A 16,431-nucleotide genomic window follows, 5' to 3' on the forward strand; every position below is an offset into this window, starting at 1 on the left:
GCAGAAGATGGTTCCTCTGGACATGGCTGTCTAGTTGAGAGAAACGAAGCAACTATTTTTAGGGCACCTTTTCTAGCCCCCCCCCCCCCCCAAAAGAGGTTAACGTGCATTCTACAGAGGCCTGCACAGTTACAGCTGTTGGAAAGCACCTGCCTCTCCCGAGTCCAAAATGACCATTTTGTAGCTGTCATCTTTGTCTCAGATCCTACCCCTGTTGCCAGTGGATGGTTGCCAAAGGAGATGTACTCAGAAAAAAGGTTTGAAGAAATCAGTGCACACTTGTCTTGGCAGAATGAATCCTTGATTCAAAAGCAAGAAAACAAGGAGATTTAGATGTTTCATTCTGCTGCAGTCTTTGTTCACCAAAACAGCCATTGAAATATTCCAGGTGATGCATTTTCTTGTTCTGCCATCAAGAACTTGTTTATCAGAACTCCATTTGCTGAGTATTTCTATGACTCCTAACAGGTCTTCATGGTAACCAAACCAAAGTGATCCAGGGCATGAGGAATCCCACTTTGCCACGTCTTGAATCGACCTTGTCCTCACTGGATACCTGGGCAATGAGTAAAAGGAGATTAATTTTGGAACCCTCCCCTTTATTTACCTATGAGTCACATCCACAAAAAAAATACATTCGTTTAATAATAATTGTCTTTTGTAAAAACTCTAACTCCCCCGAGTGGCACTACGCCACAGAAGGGACACCAGGATATTGCCTCCATGGTGCAAGGTTAAAGATGTCACTGAGCGGCTGCAGGACATTCTTCTGGGAGAGGGTGAACAACCAGAAGTTGTGGTCCATGTCGGTATCAACAATGTAGGTAGAGGGATGAGGTCCTAGCAGCCTACTATGGAGCTCAGAAATATATTAAAGGTATATCAAAGGTTGTAACCTCAGGATTACTCCCAGTGCCACGTGTGAGCGAGAGTGGAAAATAGGAGAATAGACGTGATGAATGCATGGCTGGGGGAAAGGATTTAGATTCCTGAGATATTGGGACTAATCCTGGAAGATGGGTCCTGTACAAAGTGGAGAATATTCCATCACATCCTGACTTGTGCTTTGCCCCCAGCAGGACCAGGGTCAATATCCTTGCAGGGGTATTTGCTAATGCTGTTGGGGGTTTGAACTCAAGTGGCAGAGGGTGGTAGGAACCTGAGCAGGGAGACATGAGGGAAACAGATAGGAATGAAATAGAAAAAAGTGGAAGGCAGAAGCAATAACGGCTAGCAATATTAGGACCATAGTATAAAAGGCTATATATAACAAAATGTTAAGACTAGTCCTAAAGGCACTTAAATTTGAATGCGGGGAGCATTTCCTTATCCTCTTTTGACCATTCTTTTAGAACCCACCTATGGCAAAGCATTTGATAGCTCCTAATATTTCCTGTTGACCCAATGACTTGTGAAGTGTCTTGGGCCATTTGTCTTTGATAGATGTGTTTATATATACACAAGTGATTGTTTGAATTTAGGTGTGTGAATCTTTTGGGCAGTGATTTCTTTGCAGTTGATAAGTAGTTGGATTCCAATTAGCACATTGAACTAATGTTCCCCTTAAATATTTCAGACTGACACTCGCTTGTGGAGGCATTGCCATGAATTCTGTGGAGGATCTCACCCCAGAGTGCTTGGGACATGCTGGACTTGTGTACGAACACACATTGGTAGGTGGTGCTATTCACTTTTCGTCTCTACTGTAGTAGAATTAATTGTTGATTTATACTGTGATTCAGTAAATGCTTTTATGTCTTGTACACTGTCTTTAAAATTGGATGGCTGACAGTTACATTCATAGTGTGAAATGTATGTCGCCACTTAAAGTTGTGTTTTTGCTCACAGAAAATGAAGTCAATTGCAAGCCTTTAACATTAGGCATCAGCTTTGGTTCAGTGGGTGCACGCTGACTCTGAGTCAGGGTTATTGTTCTAACCTGCTGCAGGAGCTTGAGAGTATACTCATCTACCAAATGTAATATTTCCAAGTTTGCAGATGATAGAAAGCTAGGCGGGAATGTGTGTTGTGAGGAAGATGTAAAGTGGCTACAGGAGAATTTGGACAGACTCAGTGAGTGAGCAAGAACATGGCAGAAGGAATATAATGTGGAAAAATGTAAAATAATTCATTTTGGTAGGAAGGGCAGGTGTGCAGAGTATTTCCCAAGTGGTAAGAAATTAGAAAATGTAGATGTACAAAGGGATCTGGGTGTCCTTGTCCTCAAGTCCTCTGAAGGCTAAAATGTAGGCACAAGCTACTCCGAAGGTTAATAGAATATTAGCATTTATTACAACAAGAGTGGTGAGGTTTTACTTCAATTGTATTGGAGCTTGGTAGACTGCACCTGGAATCGTGTGTAGTTTTGGACCCCATACCTCAAAGGATATTATTGCCATGGGGCGAGTTCACCAGACTTGTTCCAGAGATGGTGGGACTGTCTTATGAAGAGATATTTGGCAAACTGGAGCTGAGTTTCGAAGAATGAGAGGTGATCTCCCTGAAACCTACAAAATACTTAAATAAACAGGGTAGATGCAGGTAAGATGTTTCCCTTCTTTTGGGAGTCTAGAACCAGAGGCCACAATTTTAAAATAAGGGGGAAGCAACTAAGATGAGGAGCAATTCCTTTACTTTGGAATTCTCTACCCTGGGGGCCGAGGAAGCTCAGTCATTGTTTAAAGCAGAGATTGATAGATTTCTGAAGAACTATGATGGGGTAATGTGGGTAGTGGGTGTGAAAGGAATTAAAGTGTCTGATCAGCCATGATATTAAATGGTGCAGCAGATTCGATGGGCTGAATGGCCTACTCTGTTCCCATGACTGCTGTATTGTAAACCAAGGTCTGGTTGTTATGTAGTTTGGGGGGATGTGTGACGTGAGTTCTGTTGTGATCACCTTCAGAAGAAATTTCCTTAATCATATTTTTGGTGACTGAAAGAGTAACATGATATTGTAGGTGTTGGAACCCTGAATTTGTTTCTCTCTCAACAGATGTTGCCTGACCTGAATACGTCAACATTTTCATTTCCAATATTTGGTGTTGTGAATCGCATCTGTTGCTTCACAAAGGATGTACTAAATATTTTTCATTTAAATATAGGGGGAAGAGAAGTTTACCTTTGTTGAGCAATGTGATAATCCTCGGTCAGTGACTCTGCTTCTCAAAGGACCAAACAAGCACACTTTAACACAAATCAAAGATGCAGTGCGTGATGGTCTGCGTGCTGTAAAGAATGCAATTGAGGATGGCAAGTAACAAATTTAAATTATTGAACTCTAATACATAACTCTTGTTGAGTTGAGATTCTCTCTTGATCTGGGTGTTGCTGGCTAGGCAGCATTTATTATCCATCCCTAATTGCCCTTGAGGGTGGAGCAAAGCTGCCTTGAACTGCTGCAGTCCATGTAGTGGAGGTACACCCACTGTGCTCTTAGGGAGGGATTTCCAGGTTTTTGATCAAGCGACTGTGAAGGAACGGCAATATATTTCCAAGTCAGAATGTCGAGTGGCTTGGAGAGGAGCTTAATACCTGGGTGTTCCCAGATATTTGCAGCTCTTGCCCTTCTAGGTGGTAGTGGTCGTGGGTTTGGAAGGTGCTGTCCAAGAAGCCCTGGTGAGTTCCCACAGTGCGTCTTGTAGACGGCACGTACTGCCTGTCACTGCATCTGGTGGATGTTTGTGGAAGGGTTAGCCATCAGGTGGGCTGTTTTGCCCTCGATGGTGTTGAGTTTCTTGAGTGCTGTTGGAGCTGCACTCGTCCAGGCAAGTGGAGAATATTCCATCACATCCTGACTTGTGCTTTGTAGATGGTGGGTAGGCTTTGGGGAGTCAGGAGGTGAATTACTGGGGAGGTGGTAGCACAGTGGTATTTTCACTGGACTAGTAATCCAGAGAGCAGAGACAAGGGGTCTGAATTCAAATCCACCATGGCAGATGGTGAATTTGCAACTCTAAAGATGACCATGAAAACATTGTCAATTGTTGTGAAACCCATCTGATTCAGTGACAGAAATCTGCTGTCCTTACCTGGACTCCAGGTTCACAGTAATGTGGTTGATTCTCAAATGCCTAGTAGGCCACTCAGTTCAAAGGCAATGTGAGATGGGCTTCAAATGCTGGCCCACATGTCATGAAATAATTATGCCAGCTTTGGGTTACTATGGTGCAATTTGCATAGTTTCCTCTGGGTGCTCTGGTTTCCTCCCACAGTCCAAAGATGTGCAGGTTAGATGGATTGGCCATGCTAAATGCGCGAGGTTGCGGGTGTAGGAAGGGGAGGGTCTGGGTGGGATGCTCTTTTGGAGAGTCAGTGCAGACCTGATGGCCCAAATGGCCTCTTTCTGCAGTGTAGGGATTCTAAATTACAAAGTTGCCTGATGTGGTAATGAAACAGAATTTTGTATGAAATTGTTAATTGCAATCCTTGTCGCACTCTTAAACTTTCCTGTTTAATTGTTGGCAGTGCAGGTTTCAGCCCCATTGCACATTCCAAACATGTAGTGTGACAGTCTGAATGACAGTTCCACGATGTATTTTGTCTCTATTTCTCTCTCTTTCCGGAGGCTTCAACTTGGTGCTGAGATATGGTGTTGGGGGCACTGACAACAATCCGTTAGTGTCTATCTGACTATTTTTCATGCAAGATTACAAAATATCAGGTTATTGGAATTAGAAATCTTCCAACTAGAGGTGAGGCTATATTGGATCTGGTGCTGGGAAATGAGCCAGACCAGGTGCTAGACTTGGAAGTTGGTGTGCATTTTGGTGATAGTGACCACAATTCGGTTACGTTCACCTTAGTGATGGAAAGGGATAGGCATGAACCTCGGGCCAGTGGTTTTAGCTGGGGGAAGGGTAATTATGAGGCTATTAGGAGAGAATTAGGAAACATAGGTTGGACTAGGAGATTACAGGGACTGGGAACGTCCGACATGTGGAGTTTTTTCAAGGAGCAGCTACTGCGAGTCTGTGATAGGTATGTCCCTGTCAGGCAAGGAGGAATTGGTAGGGCTAGGGAACCGTGGTGCACCAAAAAAGTTTCTTTGTTGGTTAAAAAGAAAAAGGAGGCTTATGTTCGGATGAGACGTGAGCACTCGGGTAGTGCACTAGAAAGCTTTAGATTGGCTAAGAGGGAGTTGAAGAGCGAGCTTAGAAGGGCTAAAAGGGGACATGAGAAGACTTTGGCGGATAGGGTTAAAGAGAATCCTAAGGCGTTCTATAGGTATGTCAAGAACAGAAGGTTGGTTAGGGCAAGTTTAGGGCCAGTTATAGATGGCAGAGGGAAGTTATGTGTGGAACCGGAGGAGATTGGTGAAGCATTGAACCAATATTTCTCTTCGGTGTTCACGCAAGGGGACATGAATATAGCTGAGGAGGACACTGGGTTGCAAGGGAGTAGAATAGACAGTATTACAGTTGATAAGGAGGATGTGCAGGATATTCTGGAGGGTCTGAAAATAGATAAATCCCCTGGTCCGGATGGGATTTATCCAAGGATTCTCTGGGAGGCAAGAGAAGTGATTGCAGAGCCTCTGGCTCTGATCTTCAGGTCGTCGTTGGCCTCTGGTATAGTACCAGAAGATTGGAGGTTAGCGAATGTTGTCCCATTGTTTAAGAAGGGGAACAGAGACTTCCCCGGGAATTATAGACCGGTGAGTCTCACTTCTGTTGTCGGCAAGATGTTGGAAAAAATTATAAGGGATAGGATTTATAGTTATTTGGAGAGTAATGAATTGATAGGTGATAGTCAGCATGGTTTTGTGGCAGGTAGGTCGTGCCTTACTAACCTTATTGAGTTTTTTGAGAAAGTGACCAAGGAGGTGGATGGGGGCAAGGCAGTGGACGTGGTATATATGGATTTTAGTAAGGCGTTTGATAAGGTTCACCATGGTAGGCTTCTGCAGAAAATGCAGATGTATGGGATTGGGGGTGATCTAGGAAATTGGATCAGGAATTGGCTAGCGGATAGGAAACAGAGGGTGGTGGTTGATAGTAAATATTCATCATGGAGTGCGGTTACAAGTGGTGTACCTCAGGGATCTGTTTTGGGGCCACTGCTGTTTGTAATATTTATTAATGATCTGGATGAGGGTATAGTTGGGTGGATTAGCAAATTTGCTGATGACACCAAAGTCGGTGGTGTGGTAGACAGTGAGGAAGGGTGTCGTAGTTTGCAGGAAGACTTGGACAGGTTGCAAAGTTGGGCCGAGAGGTGGCGGATGGAGTTTAATGCGGAGAAGTGTGAGGTAATTCACTTTGGTAGGAATAACAGATGTGTTGAGTATAGGGCTAACGGGAGGACTTTGAATAGTGTGGAGGAGCAGAGGGATCTAGGTGTATGTGTGCATAGATCCCTGAAAGTTGGGAATCAAGTAGATAAGGTTGTTAAGAAGGCATATGGTGTCTTGGCGTTTATTGGTAGGGGGATTGAATTTAGGAGTCGTAGCGTTATGTTGCAACTGTACACAACTCTGGTGCGGCCGCACTTGGAGTACTGTGTGCAGTTCTGGTCCCCACATTACAGGAAGGATGTGGAGGCTTTGGAGAGGGTGCAGAGGAGGTTTACCAGGATGTTGCCTGGTATGGAGGGGAGATCCTATGAGGAGAGGCTGAGGGATTTGGGATTGTTTTCGCTGGAAAGGCGGCGGCTAAGAGGGGATCTTATTGAAACATATAAGATGATTAGAGGTTTAGATAGGGTGGATAGTGATAGCCTTTTTCCTCTGATGGAGAAATCCAGCACGAGGGGGCATGGCTTTAAATTGAGGGGGGGTAGTTATAGAACCGATGTCAGGGGTAGGTTCTTTACCCAGAGGGTGGTGAGGGATTGGAATGCCCTGCCAGCATCAGTAGTAAATGCGCCTAGTTTGGGGGCGTTTAAGAGATCCGTAGATAGGTTCATGGACGAAAAGAAATTGGTTTAGGTTGGAGGGTCACAGTTTTTTTTTTTAACTGGTCGGTGCAACATCGTGGGCCGAAGGGCCTGTTCTGCGCTGTAATGTTCTATGTTCTATGTTCTCTGCTCATTTTCAAGCCCCATCTACCTGTTGAAAAAGCTTATTGCAGCACTTTGTGTAGTTAAGATAATGAAGGCTGTCATTACAGTAAGTGCTCAGTTTCAATGAAGGCATTTAGGAAGCCAATTCTCATGGAGCAATCAGATGCAATGATAAAACTAGTATTTGTTGCCCTTTCATAGGTTGTGTAGTGGCAGGTGCAGGTGCATTTGAAGTTGCGGTAGCGGATGGTTTGATCAAACACAAAGCCAGTGTAAAGGGCAGAGCACAGTTGGGAGTACAAGCGTTCGCAGATGCTCTGTTGGTTATTCCAAAGGTAAGTGGCTCTTTTTACTATGCTTGTGGATTGTATGTCTCATTGTTTGGAGATGAGGCAAAAAATGCAACCAGTGTTAATGGGAGCATTTGTGTTTGAAATGAAAGATTTGATGATTGTGTGCTTTGTTTTAAATCAAAATTGTGGTTCTTAGCCCCTGGTTTTTCTACACACTGCAATGAATAAGTTTATAGATTTTCATTCCTGTCCAAGAGTACCAAGGATTGAGGTGGCCTGGTAGGAACAGATTACACGTTTGTGGGCATTGATATGGTTGGGTTTGTGGATTTTCTAGCCAGAGGCAGAAGACTACAATTCCTGGCATACTGGGAGTCCCAGGGCAAGTGCAGCAAAGTGAACATGCACAAGAAGAACCTACTCAGCTGCCCATGGGATTGAGGTTTTAGGACATGGAAAGGAACCTGTGTGACGGGTTCAGGAGGTGAAGAGGAAAGTTAGCTCCACGCAGCTAAGTGTTAACTGTTGCTGATGAGGCCAAGGCTCAAGGAAGCCCAGGAACAGTCTTTGTTCATTGCAGCTGAGAGGTGGGGCTCAGGAAAGCTAAGAAGCAGTTATTGGCAGTGTGGCTAAGCAGCTGGGACGTCCCTGTTCTCCGACGCTGGAGTGTAGCTGGCTAGTACAGTGGGATGCAGTCTCGGCAGTACAACAGCTCAGCTGGACCTGGGAGCAAATCTGGAAAATCTAAACTGAAAAGTGTATTTATTAGGTGAGGATTGTATCCGAGGAATTCAGGTAAAGTAGAGCTACTGTCACTGGGTATCTGACACTGAAGGAGAGGAAGACTGTTTTAAAAGAATTTTTGTTTTCACTGATGACTGACTTCTTCTGGGTGAGTTGCTGAGAAATTCATGGTGTGTCTTGGTGGTGTGTGCCATTTAATGTGCAGTTAGTGTGTTTTCCCTGTTAATTTTGGCTGAGAGGGGATAAGATAGTATTTGACTCTTTGCTTTCTTTATTCTGTATAGTAAAATTTCTTCTGTTTGAAACCATGGAATCTATGGCTTTATTTGCTTAGTAAGTAACTGGGATTTCAAATTTTGTCTACAAAAAAAGCTAATGGCCCCTAAATGGATCATAACATTTGGTAACCTAATAGCTGTAAATGAATTGTGCTTGTTGCCACGTTTTACACTTAAAAGTAATATTTTTGCTTTGTGCCTTTTGCTAACCTCAATTTGAATAAAATGTGGTCATTCCAGTGCTTCTCAGGCCACAGTATTTTATGAACAATCACATTTGTTTCAGGTACTTGCACAAAACTCTGGATATGATTCTCAAGAGACTCTTGTAAAAATTCAAACTGAATATTCTGCATCAGGTCAGCTTGTTGGTGTAAATTTGAACACTGGTAAGTTAGTACATTACTTAATAGTTTAATGATGTGATATATACGTGTAAAGTGAATTGTTTGATTTTAATCACAGCATCAAGACCAGTTTCTTGAAACTAGTTGTGACTCTAAAGATTATATTTTGTTGGTAGAAAAGAACTGGGTATCTTTAATGCTGAATTCATTTTCTATATATTGGTATCTATCTCTGACTCTATTTCATCCTTCTCAGGTGAACCAATGCTAGCAGGAGAAGCTGGGGTTTGGGACAATTATAATGTCAAGAAACAGCTTCTTCATTCGTGGTAAGTGAAAGGAATTTTGTTCTGTTTGCATGTTGACCCAGTCTTGGGCTTTGGAAATGATGCAGAATGGTAAGCATAGGATGCAAACCGTTGCCAAGTGTTTTTCAACTGCATGTGGGCATATTCATGGATTTCAGCAAATTGGGTCCTACTCTGAAATTCATGACATTTTGGCTCTACGTACAGGATAGATTGCTAGATGTCTCAGACAGATGTGGCTCTTTCTTGGAAGCAGTTACCATAATGTGAACCTTTGTTAACACATCTTTCCAAATTACCAGAGGAGATCTCGACTGCACCATGTTTCAAACCATGCTTGCAAACTGCACTTGGAAACAAGGCATTTGCCTTGATAGGGTGCAGCCTCCATTGAAAAATTTTGTGTAGGATATACTTCACGGCATCCAAATGGCCTGCATGGAGTCCTTATGGATTATGTGAACAGATATGGATTTTAATATATAATTGGTGCGGGGGTTGGGGTGGAGGGAGGGTCAAGTTGAGGAAGGGTAGATTTGTAAAAAGGGAATCACATTTGACAAATTGAATTACTTTGTGACAGGGAGGTTGCTTACCCCTAATCAATGTGTGTTGTCGGTGTCAATTTTAATCAAGTATTTAAAAAAAACCACATAAAAGGCTGGTTAATAAAATTTGAGGGTCGGGGAACAGAAAGTTCAGTGTCAATTTGGATTTAAAGTTGGCTTAAGGCAGAAAACAGGAGTTGTGGTAAATAAAATTTGCAATCTAGTGATGCAGAATTGCTGACGTTAAAAATCAGCTTGTATGTAGGATAGAATTTCAAACAGTCATTTGTCATATTAAACTAGAATTTTGCTGAAGAGAGAGATGTGGTCGCTTCCATAAGCTGTCTTAATGAATGTCCAAATAGCCATGAGATCAGGTCCAGTGCTCACCATCATTTTTGTCCATTTCCAAAAAGACTCACCCTACCTACCTACTCCAGATAAACTGCCAACTCCAATCTTTGAATCTGCAGCCATATGTAAGGATTTTTTTACATGCTCCAACCCTCACTCAAATTCACTTTCTTTTGGTACTTTAATTCTGATCAAAAAAGCCAATTCAAATTAAGTCCAATTATGGTCCTCGCATGAAGGAAAAACCAGATCCAAGTTGACAAGACAAGACCTTGGGCTCAGTCAAATAAGATCCAAGCTGACAGGATGAGGTATTGTGCCCCTTCCCAGGCTTGATCTAATGTTTCATCTTAGCAAAAATGCTGGGATGGCTTTGAAGAATTGCATCAAGAAAAGTCTTGGTTTAACCTCATTGGCTCCCTGATCCTTTACTCTACCCTAGCTTTGGCAAACCATGATCGCAGGTATCAGCAGAACCCCAGTACAGTGGGCTAGCTTCGTCCTTGCCTGATCATGGTTTCACATCTGCCAGATCAAATTCATTTTTGGAATGAAGCAGTCTTGTACTCCCCTTCCTCAATGTGCTAGTTAAGAAATCTGCTTGTGCATTCTCCATTACTGTCCATTGCAAGCCTATCCTCACCAGTCAATATACATATTGGGATTTGTATAGTTCCATATGCTAAAAGCCTGGCCTATTAGCAATCTTGTAAAGAAGGTCCTAGCCATTTGCTCACCTTTTAAATTTGAAATAGAAATAGAGCACATTATAGCTGTCTTGTGGCGCAGTGCCTCTCCTGCTCAGATCATTACTTGTTGTGTATTGTACAAACTTGTACATGGGCTAAAGGGTGCCAATTTTTGGACCTGAAGAGTGTCTGGTCGACGTCAGTTAACTCTGCAAAGGCAAAGTTTCTCAAAACATTTGAACATTGTTTAAGGAAATAATTAACACAGCTACTTTGTGCAGCTATGCAAATGGTACTTTCCACTTAACAGTGTGCTACCATTGTTCCAGACAAATAAATTGTGTATAAATTTCAGTGATGTTGCTAACATTGTGCATGTGCAGTTGAATTGTGGCTGCCATCTTTATAGGGGATGATGTGCAACCAAGGACATGTGCAGCTGCCATCCTTGGGACAATCAAAAGGTGATTTTATGTACTGTGCATTAAAATAAAGTGACCGTCAGTACTTTGAAAAATCATATTGAGCCGTAACTTCCCCCTGAGGAATCCTGTTGGTAAATTCCCAGGTAAGGCCCCGCCTGTCCTAATGAGTGTAAGAGGGAAAATCCTTGGCAACATGTCTATTTACAGCACATGATTTCATTTTAGATTGGAAATTTTGCATTGCTGTAACATTGAACTGAACTGTTTAACAGGTCTCTTTGTTTTTCAGTACTGTAATTGCTAGCAATATTCTCCTTGTTGATGAAATCATGCGAGCTGGGATGTCTTCTCTGAAAGGTTGAATGAAGATGGAGTTCCTATTGTAGCTGAACAATCTTGTTCCTTCAAGTCCAGCATATCATTAACATGGCCAACTGACTAAAAAATGAAAGTGTATTTAGGGTTGAGGCATTGTGTTCTGTGACTAAGATTGTGCAGACATTTTCACCAAGGCTCTTATGCCATTAGTAGTGATGCAAATGTTATAAACATTTACGTTCCTTGTTTATTTATGGTGAATAGATTTTGTATTCTCCTGTTCAACTAAAAGTTTAGTTTCCGAATCTTTGCATTCAAATGTTCAATAAAGTGTTTGCAAATGAAATTTCTGCATCTTGGTGTGGTATTTAATATAAAACTGATAAGTGACTTTTCTCTCTGGATTTCAAAGAACAAAGAAAATTACAGCACAGGAGCAGGCCCATCAGCCCTCCAAGCTTACACTGACCATGCTGCCCAACTGAACTAAAACCCCCTACTCTTCCGGGGACCATATCCCTCTTTCTTTTCACATCTCCTGGTATCTTTTTTCTTTTTCACATCTGGTATCTTTTGAACAAATGGTTCTTTACAACTGGTGCCATTGTGAGCCTTAATGAGTGTTGCAGGATACTAAACTGTTCCTCTATCACAAAAAATAGTTGGCGTGATATAATTAATCACTTCTGGTTGAAATGAGCTAATTAGGTTACTACGTTTATCATAACCCTACAGTACAGAAAGAGGCCATTCAGCCCATCGAGTCTGCACCGACCACAATCCCACCCAGGCCCTACCCCCATAACCCTACATATTTTACCCGCTAATCCCTCTAATGTACGCATTCCAGGACACTAAGGGGCAATTTCAGCATGGCCAATCAACCTAACCCGCACATCTTTGGACTGTGGGAGGAAACCGGAGCACCCGGAGGAAACCCACGCAGACACGAGGAGAATGTGCAAACTCCACACAGACAGTGACCCAAGCCGGGAATCGAACCCAGGTCCCTGGAGCTGTGAAGCAGCAGTGCTGTACTTTATTTATTGTCACAAGTAGGCTTACATTAACACTGCAACAAAGTTACTTTGAAAATAATTATTTTGGTTGTCTGAAAAGATGTGGCTGATCTGTGGTCACCTCCGCTTTGTAAGGTGGGGAGGGGGCAGCTGCCATATACCACTGTCCAATGTAATTGTGAGTTTCATAAGACCATAAGACACAGCAGAATTAGGCCACTCGGCCCATCGAGTTTGCTCCATTCAATCACGGCTGATTTTTTTTTTCTTGCCCCTATTCGGCCTTTTCCCCATAACCCCTGACCCCCTTATCAACCAAGAACCTATCTGTCTTAAAGACATTTAACGACCTGGTCTCCACAGCCTTCTGTGGCAAAGAGTTGCACGGATTCACCACTCTCTGGCTGAAGAAATGCCTCCTCATCCCTGTTTCCCTTTAGCCTGAGGTTGTGCCCTCTGGTTCTAGTTCTTCCTACTAGTGGAAACATCCTCTCCATGTCCACTTTATCCAGGTCTTGCAGTATCCTTTAAGTTTCAATAAGATTCTCTCCTGCCCCCCCTCCGCCCCATACTTCTAAACTCCAATGAGTACAGACCCAGAGTCCTCAACCGTTCCTTATACGACAAACTTCATTCCAGGGATCATTCTTGTGAACCTCCTCTGGACCCTTTCCAAGGCTAGCATATCCTTCCTTAGATATGGGGTCCAAAACTGCTCCCAGTACTCCAAATGGGGTCTGACCGGAACATTATACAGCCTCAGAAGTACATCCCTGCTCTTGTATTCTAGCCCTCTCGACATGAAGCTAACATTACATTTGACTGAACCTGCACATTGACTTTAAGAATCTTGAACAATGACTCCCAAGTCCCTTTGTGTTTCTGATTTCCAAAATATTTTACCAGTTAGAAAATAGTCTATGCCTCCATTCCTCCTTCCAAAGTGCATAACCTCACACTTTTCCACATTGTATTTCATCTGCCTCTTTGCTCATTCTCCTAACCTGTCTAAGTCCTTCTGCAGTCCCCCTGCTTCTCAATACTACGTGTCCCTCTTCATATCTTTGTATCCTCTGCAAACTTGGCAACAGTGCTTTCAGTTCCTTCCTCCACATCATTAATGTATATTGTGAAAAGTTGTCGTCCCAGCACTGACCCCTGAGGCACACTATTAGTCATCGGCTGCCATCCTGAAAAAGACCCCTTTATCCCCCACTCTGCCTTCTGCCAGTCAGCCAATCCTCTATCCATGCCAGGATCCTACCCATAACACCACGGCAGTTAACTTATTAGTCTCCATGCGGCACCTTGTCAAAGGCCGTCTGGATAAATCACGTCCGCTGGTTCACTTTTTCTAACTTCCTTGTTACCTCCTCAAAGAACTCTTAACAGATTTGTCAGACAGACCTCCCCTTGACAAAGCCGTGCTGATTCAGTCCTACTTCATCATGCATTTCCAAGTACTCTGCGATCTCATCTTTAATAATGGACTCAAAAATCTTGCCAATAACTGAAGTCAGGCTAACCGGCCTATAATTTCCCGTCTGCTGCCTCCCTTCTAAAACAGCGGTGTTACATACGCTAATTTACAGCCCTCTGGTACTCTCCCTGACCGCACTCACCTGACGAAGGAGCAGCGCTCTGAAAGCTAGTGGCGTTTGCTACCAAATAAACCTGTTGGACGTTAACCTGGTGTTGTGAGACTTCTTACTGTGTTTACCCCAGTCCAACACCGCCATCTACACATCATGACTCTCCCTGCCTCCAGTGATTCCTGAAAGATCACCACCAATGCCCCCACAATTTTGTCAGGTATCTCTCTCAGAAACCTGGGGTGTAGTCCATCTGGTCCAAGTGATTTATCCACCTTCAGACCTTTCAGTTTCCCCAGGACCTTCCTGCCATTACACTCACCTGTGTCCCCCTGACTCTCCTGGAGCTCTGGCATCCCAATGTTGTCTTCCACTGTGAAGACTGATGCAAAATAACTATTCAGTTCCTCTGTTATTGCTTTGTTTCCTATTATTACTTCTCCAGCCTCATTTTCCAGTGGTCCAATGGCTATTTTTGCCTCTTTATATATTTTTTAAAAAACTATATTTTATATTGCTAGGTAGCTTACACTCATATTTCATCATCATCCCCCTTATTGCTTTTTTAGTTGTCCTCTGCTCGCTTTTAAAGGCTTCCGAATCCTCAAGCTTCCCACTAATCCTTGCCATTTTGTATGCCTTTTCTTTTACTTTCAAGCTGTCCTTGACTTCGCTCATCAGCCATGGATGCCTTGTCCTTCCCTTAGCATGTTTCCTTCTCCTTGGGATGAATTTCTGTTGTGAATAACTCTCAAAAACTCCTGCCATTGCTGTTTCCATTCACTCTATGTCCATTACCAGCCATAGCAATGCAAGCAGCTGAATTTAACATAGTACCTCATTCTGAAACTACTTATTTACAATCCCATCATCCTGAGGGAGCCTGTACTCACCTGTATGGGATGCCTGCAGCTGCTTCCCCTCCCCCTGCAGCTGCTTCCCCTCCCCCCTGCAGCTGCTTCCCCTCCCCCTGCAGCTGCTTCCCCTCCCCCTGCAGCTGCTTCCCCTCCCCCTGCAGCTGCTTCCCCTCCCCCTGCAGCTGCTTCCCCTCCCCCTGCAGCTGCTTCCCCTCCCCCCTGCAGCTGCTTCCCCTCCCCCTGCAGTGTCACTGTATCTGGGGAAGGCTTTTGAGGCTGTGACACGGGCGGGGAGGCGGCTCTGGGAGTGCGCGTGCGCAGTGGCAGTGGCGCCATGCTGCTGCTGATCCAGATTTTTGCAGCGTCTTTGAGCGTCTGGCAGCGCGCGCAGCCGGCGGGTAGGGGAGAAAAGAGGGGTGGGGTGAGGGGGGTGGGGAGGGGAGGGGGGGGGAGGGGAGGGAAGGGGGGTAGAGGGGGGAGGGGAGGGAAGGGGGTAGAGGGGGGAGGGGAGGGAAGGGGGGTAGAGGGGGGGAGGGAAGGGGGGAAGGGGGGAAGGGGAGGGAAGGGGGTAGAGGGGGGAGGGAAGGGGGGGGAGGGGAGGGAAGGGGGTAGAGGGGGGAGGGGAGGGAAGGGGGGTAGAGGGGGGAGGGGAGGGAAGGGGGGTAGAGGGGGGAGGGGAGGGAAGGGGGGTAGAGGGGGGGAAGGGGGGTAGAGGGGGGAGGGGAGGGAAGGGGGGTAGAGGGGGGAGGGGAGGGAAGGGGGTAGAGGGGGAGGGGAGGGAAGGGGGTAGAGGGGGGAGGGAAGGGGGCAGAGGGGGGAGGGGAGGGAAGGGGGGTAGGGGAGGGAGGGGAGGGAAGGGGGCAGAGGGGGGAGGGAAGGGGGGCGGGGGGGAGGGGAGGGAAGGGGGGCGGGGGGGAGGGGAGGGAAGGGGGGCGGGGGGAGGGGAGGGAAGGGGGGGCGGGGGGAGGGGAGGGAAGGGGGCGGGGGGAGGGGAGGGAAGGGGGGCGGGGGGAGGGGAGGGAAGGGGGCAGAGGGGGGAGGGAGGGGGTAGAGGGGGGGAGGGGAGGGGGTGGAGGGGAGGGGGTAGAGGGGGAGGGGAGGGACGGGGGTAGAGGGGGGGAGGGGAGGGGGTGGAGGGGAGGGGTAGAGGGGGAGGGGAGGGACAGGGGTAGAGGGGGAGGGGAGGGAGAGGAGGGGGGAGGGGAGGGAGAGGAGGGGGAGGGAGAGGAGGGGGGAGGGGAGGGACGGGTAGAGTGGGAGGGGAGGGAGAGGAGGGGGGAAGGGAGGGGAGAGGGAGAGGGAGGGGGGGAAGGGAGGGGGAGGGAGAGGAGGGGGGGAAGGGAGGGGGAGGGAGAGGAGGGGGGGAAGGGAGGGAGAGGAGGGGGGGAAGGGAGGGGGAGGGAGAGGAGGGGGGGAAGGGAGGGGGAGGGAGAGGAGGGGGGGAAGGGAGGGGGGGGAGAGGGAGGGGGGAGGGAGGGGGGAGGGAGAGGAGGGGGGAGGAGGGGGAGGGGGGAGGGAGGGAGGGAGGGGAGGGAGGGAGGGGGGGGGAGGGGGTGGTGGAGGTGCGGGAAGGGGCTGGGTCGGGGTGGTGGCCGGTGGGCTGGGGCGGTTCGGGTCGGGTGGTCCTGTTGCTGTTGGGTGTCGCTGGCGGGGGGTG

At 46.1% G+C, this 16,431-nt stretch overlaps 1 protein-coding gene across 1 annotated transcript in view; it reads left to right on the top strand.

Moving 5' to 3' along the window:
* The window catches only part of cct6a (chaperonin containing TCP1, subunit 6A (zeta 1)), a 49,418-nt gene extending 37,766 nt beyond the window's left edge, over positions 1-11,652 (top strand). Inside the window, exons 9-14 of the mRNA XM_078204522.1 lie at positions 1,577-1,673; positions 3,105-3,252; positions 7,204-7,337; positions 8,604-8,706; positions 8,921-8,993; positions 11,278-11,652. Of these exons, the coding sequence (XP_078060648.1) occupies positions 1,577-1,673; positions 3,105-3,252; positions 7,204-7,337; positions 8,604-8,706; positions 8,921-8,993; positions 11,278-11,350 (628 nt within the window). The 3' untranslated portion in view covers positions 11,351-11,652. The remainder of the gene's footprint in view (positions 1-1,576; positions 1,674-3,104; positions 3,253-7,203; positions 7,338-8,603; positions 8,707-8,920; positions 8,994-11,277) is intronic.
* Positions 11,653-16,431: the final 4,779 nt, after the last annotated feature.

This window comes from Mustelus asterias, unplaced genomic scaffold (assembly GCF_964213995.1).
Source record: "Mustelus asterias unplaced genomic scaffold, sMusAst1.hap1.1 HAP1_SCAFFOLD_361, whole genome shotgun sequence".
NCBI lineage: Eukaryota > Metazoa > Chordata > Chondrichthyes > Carcharhiniformes > Triakidae > Mustelus > Mustelus asterias.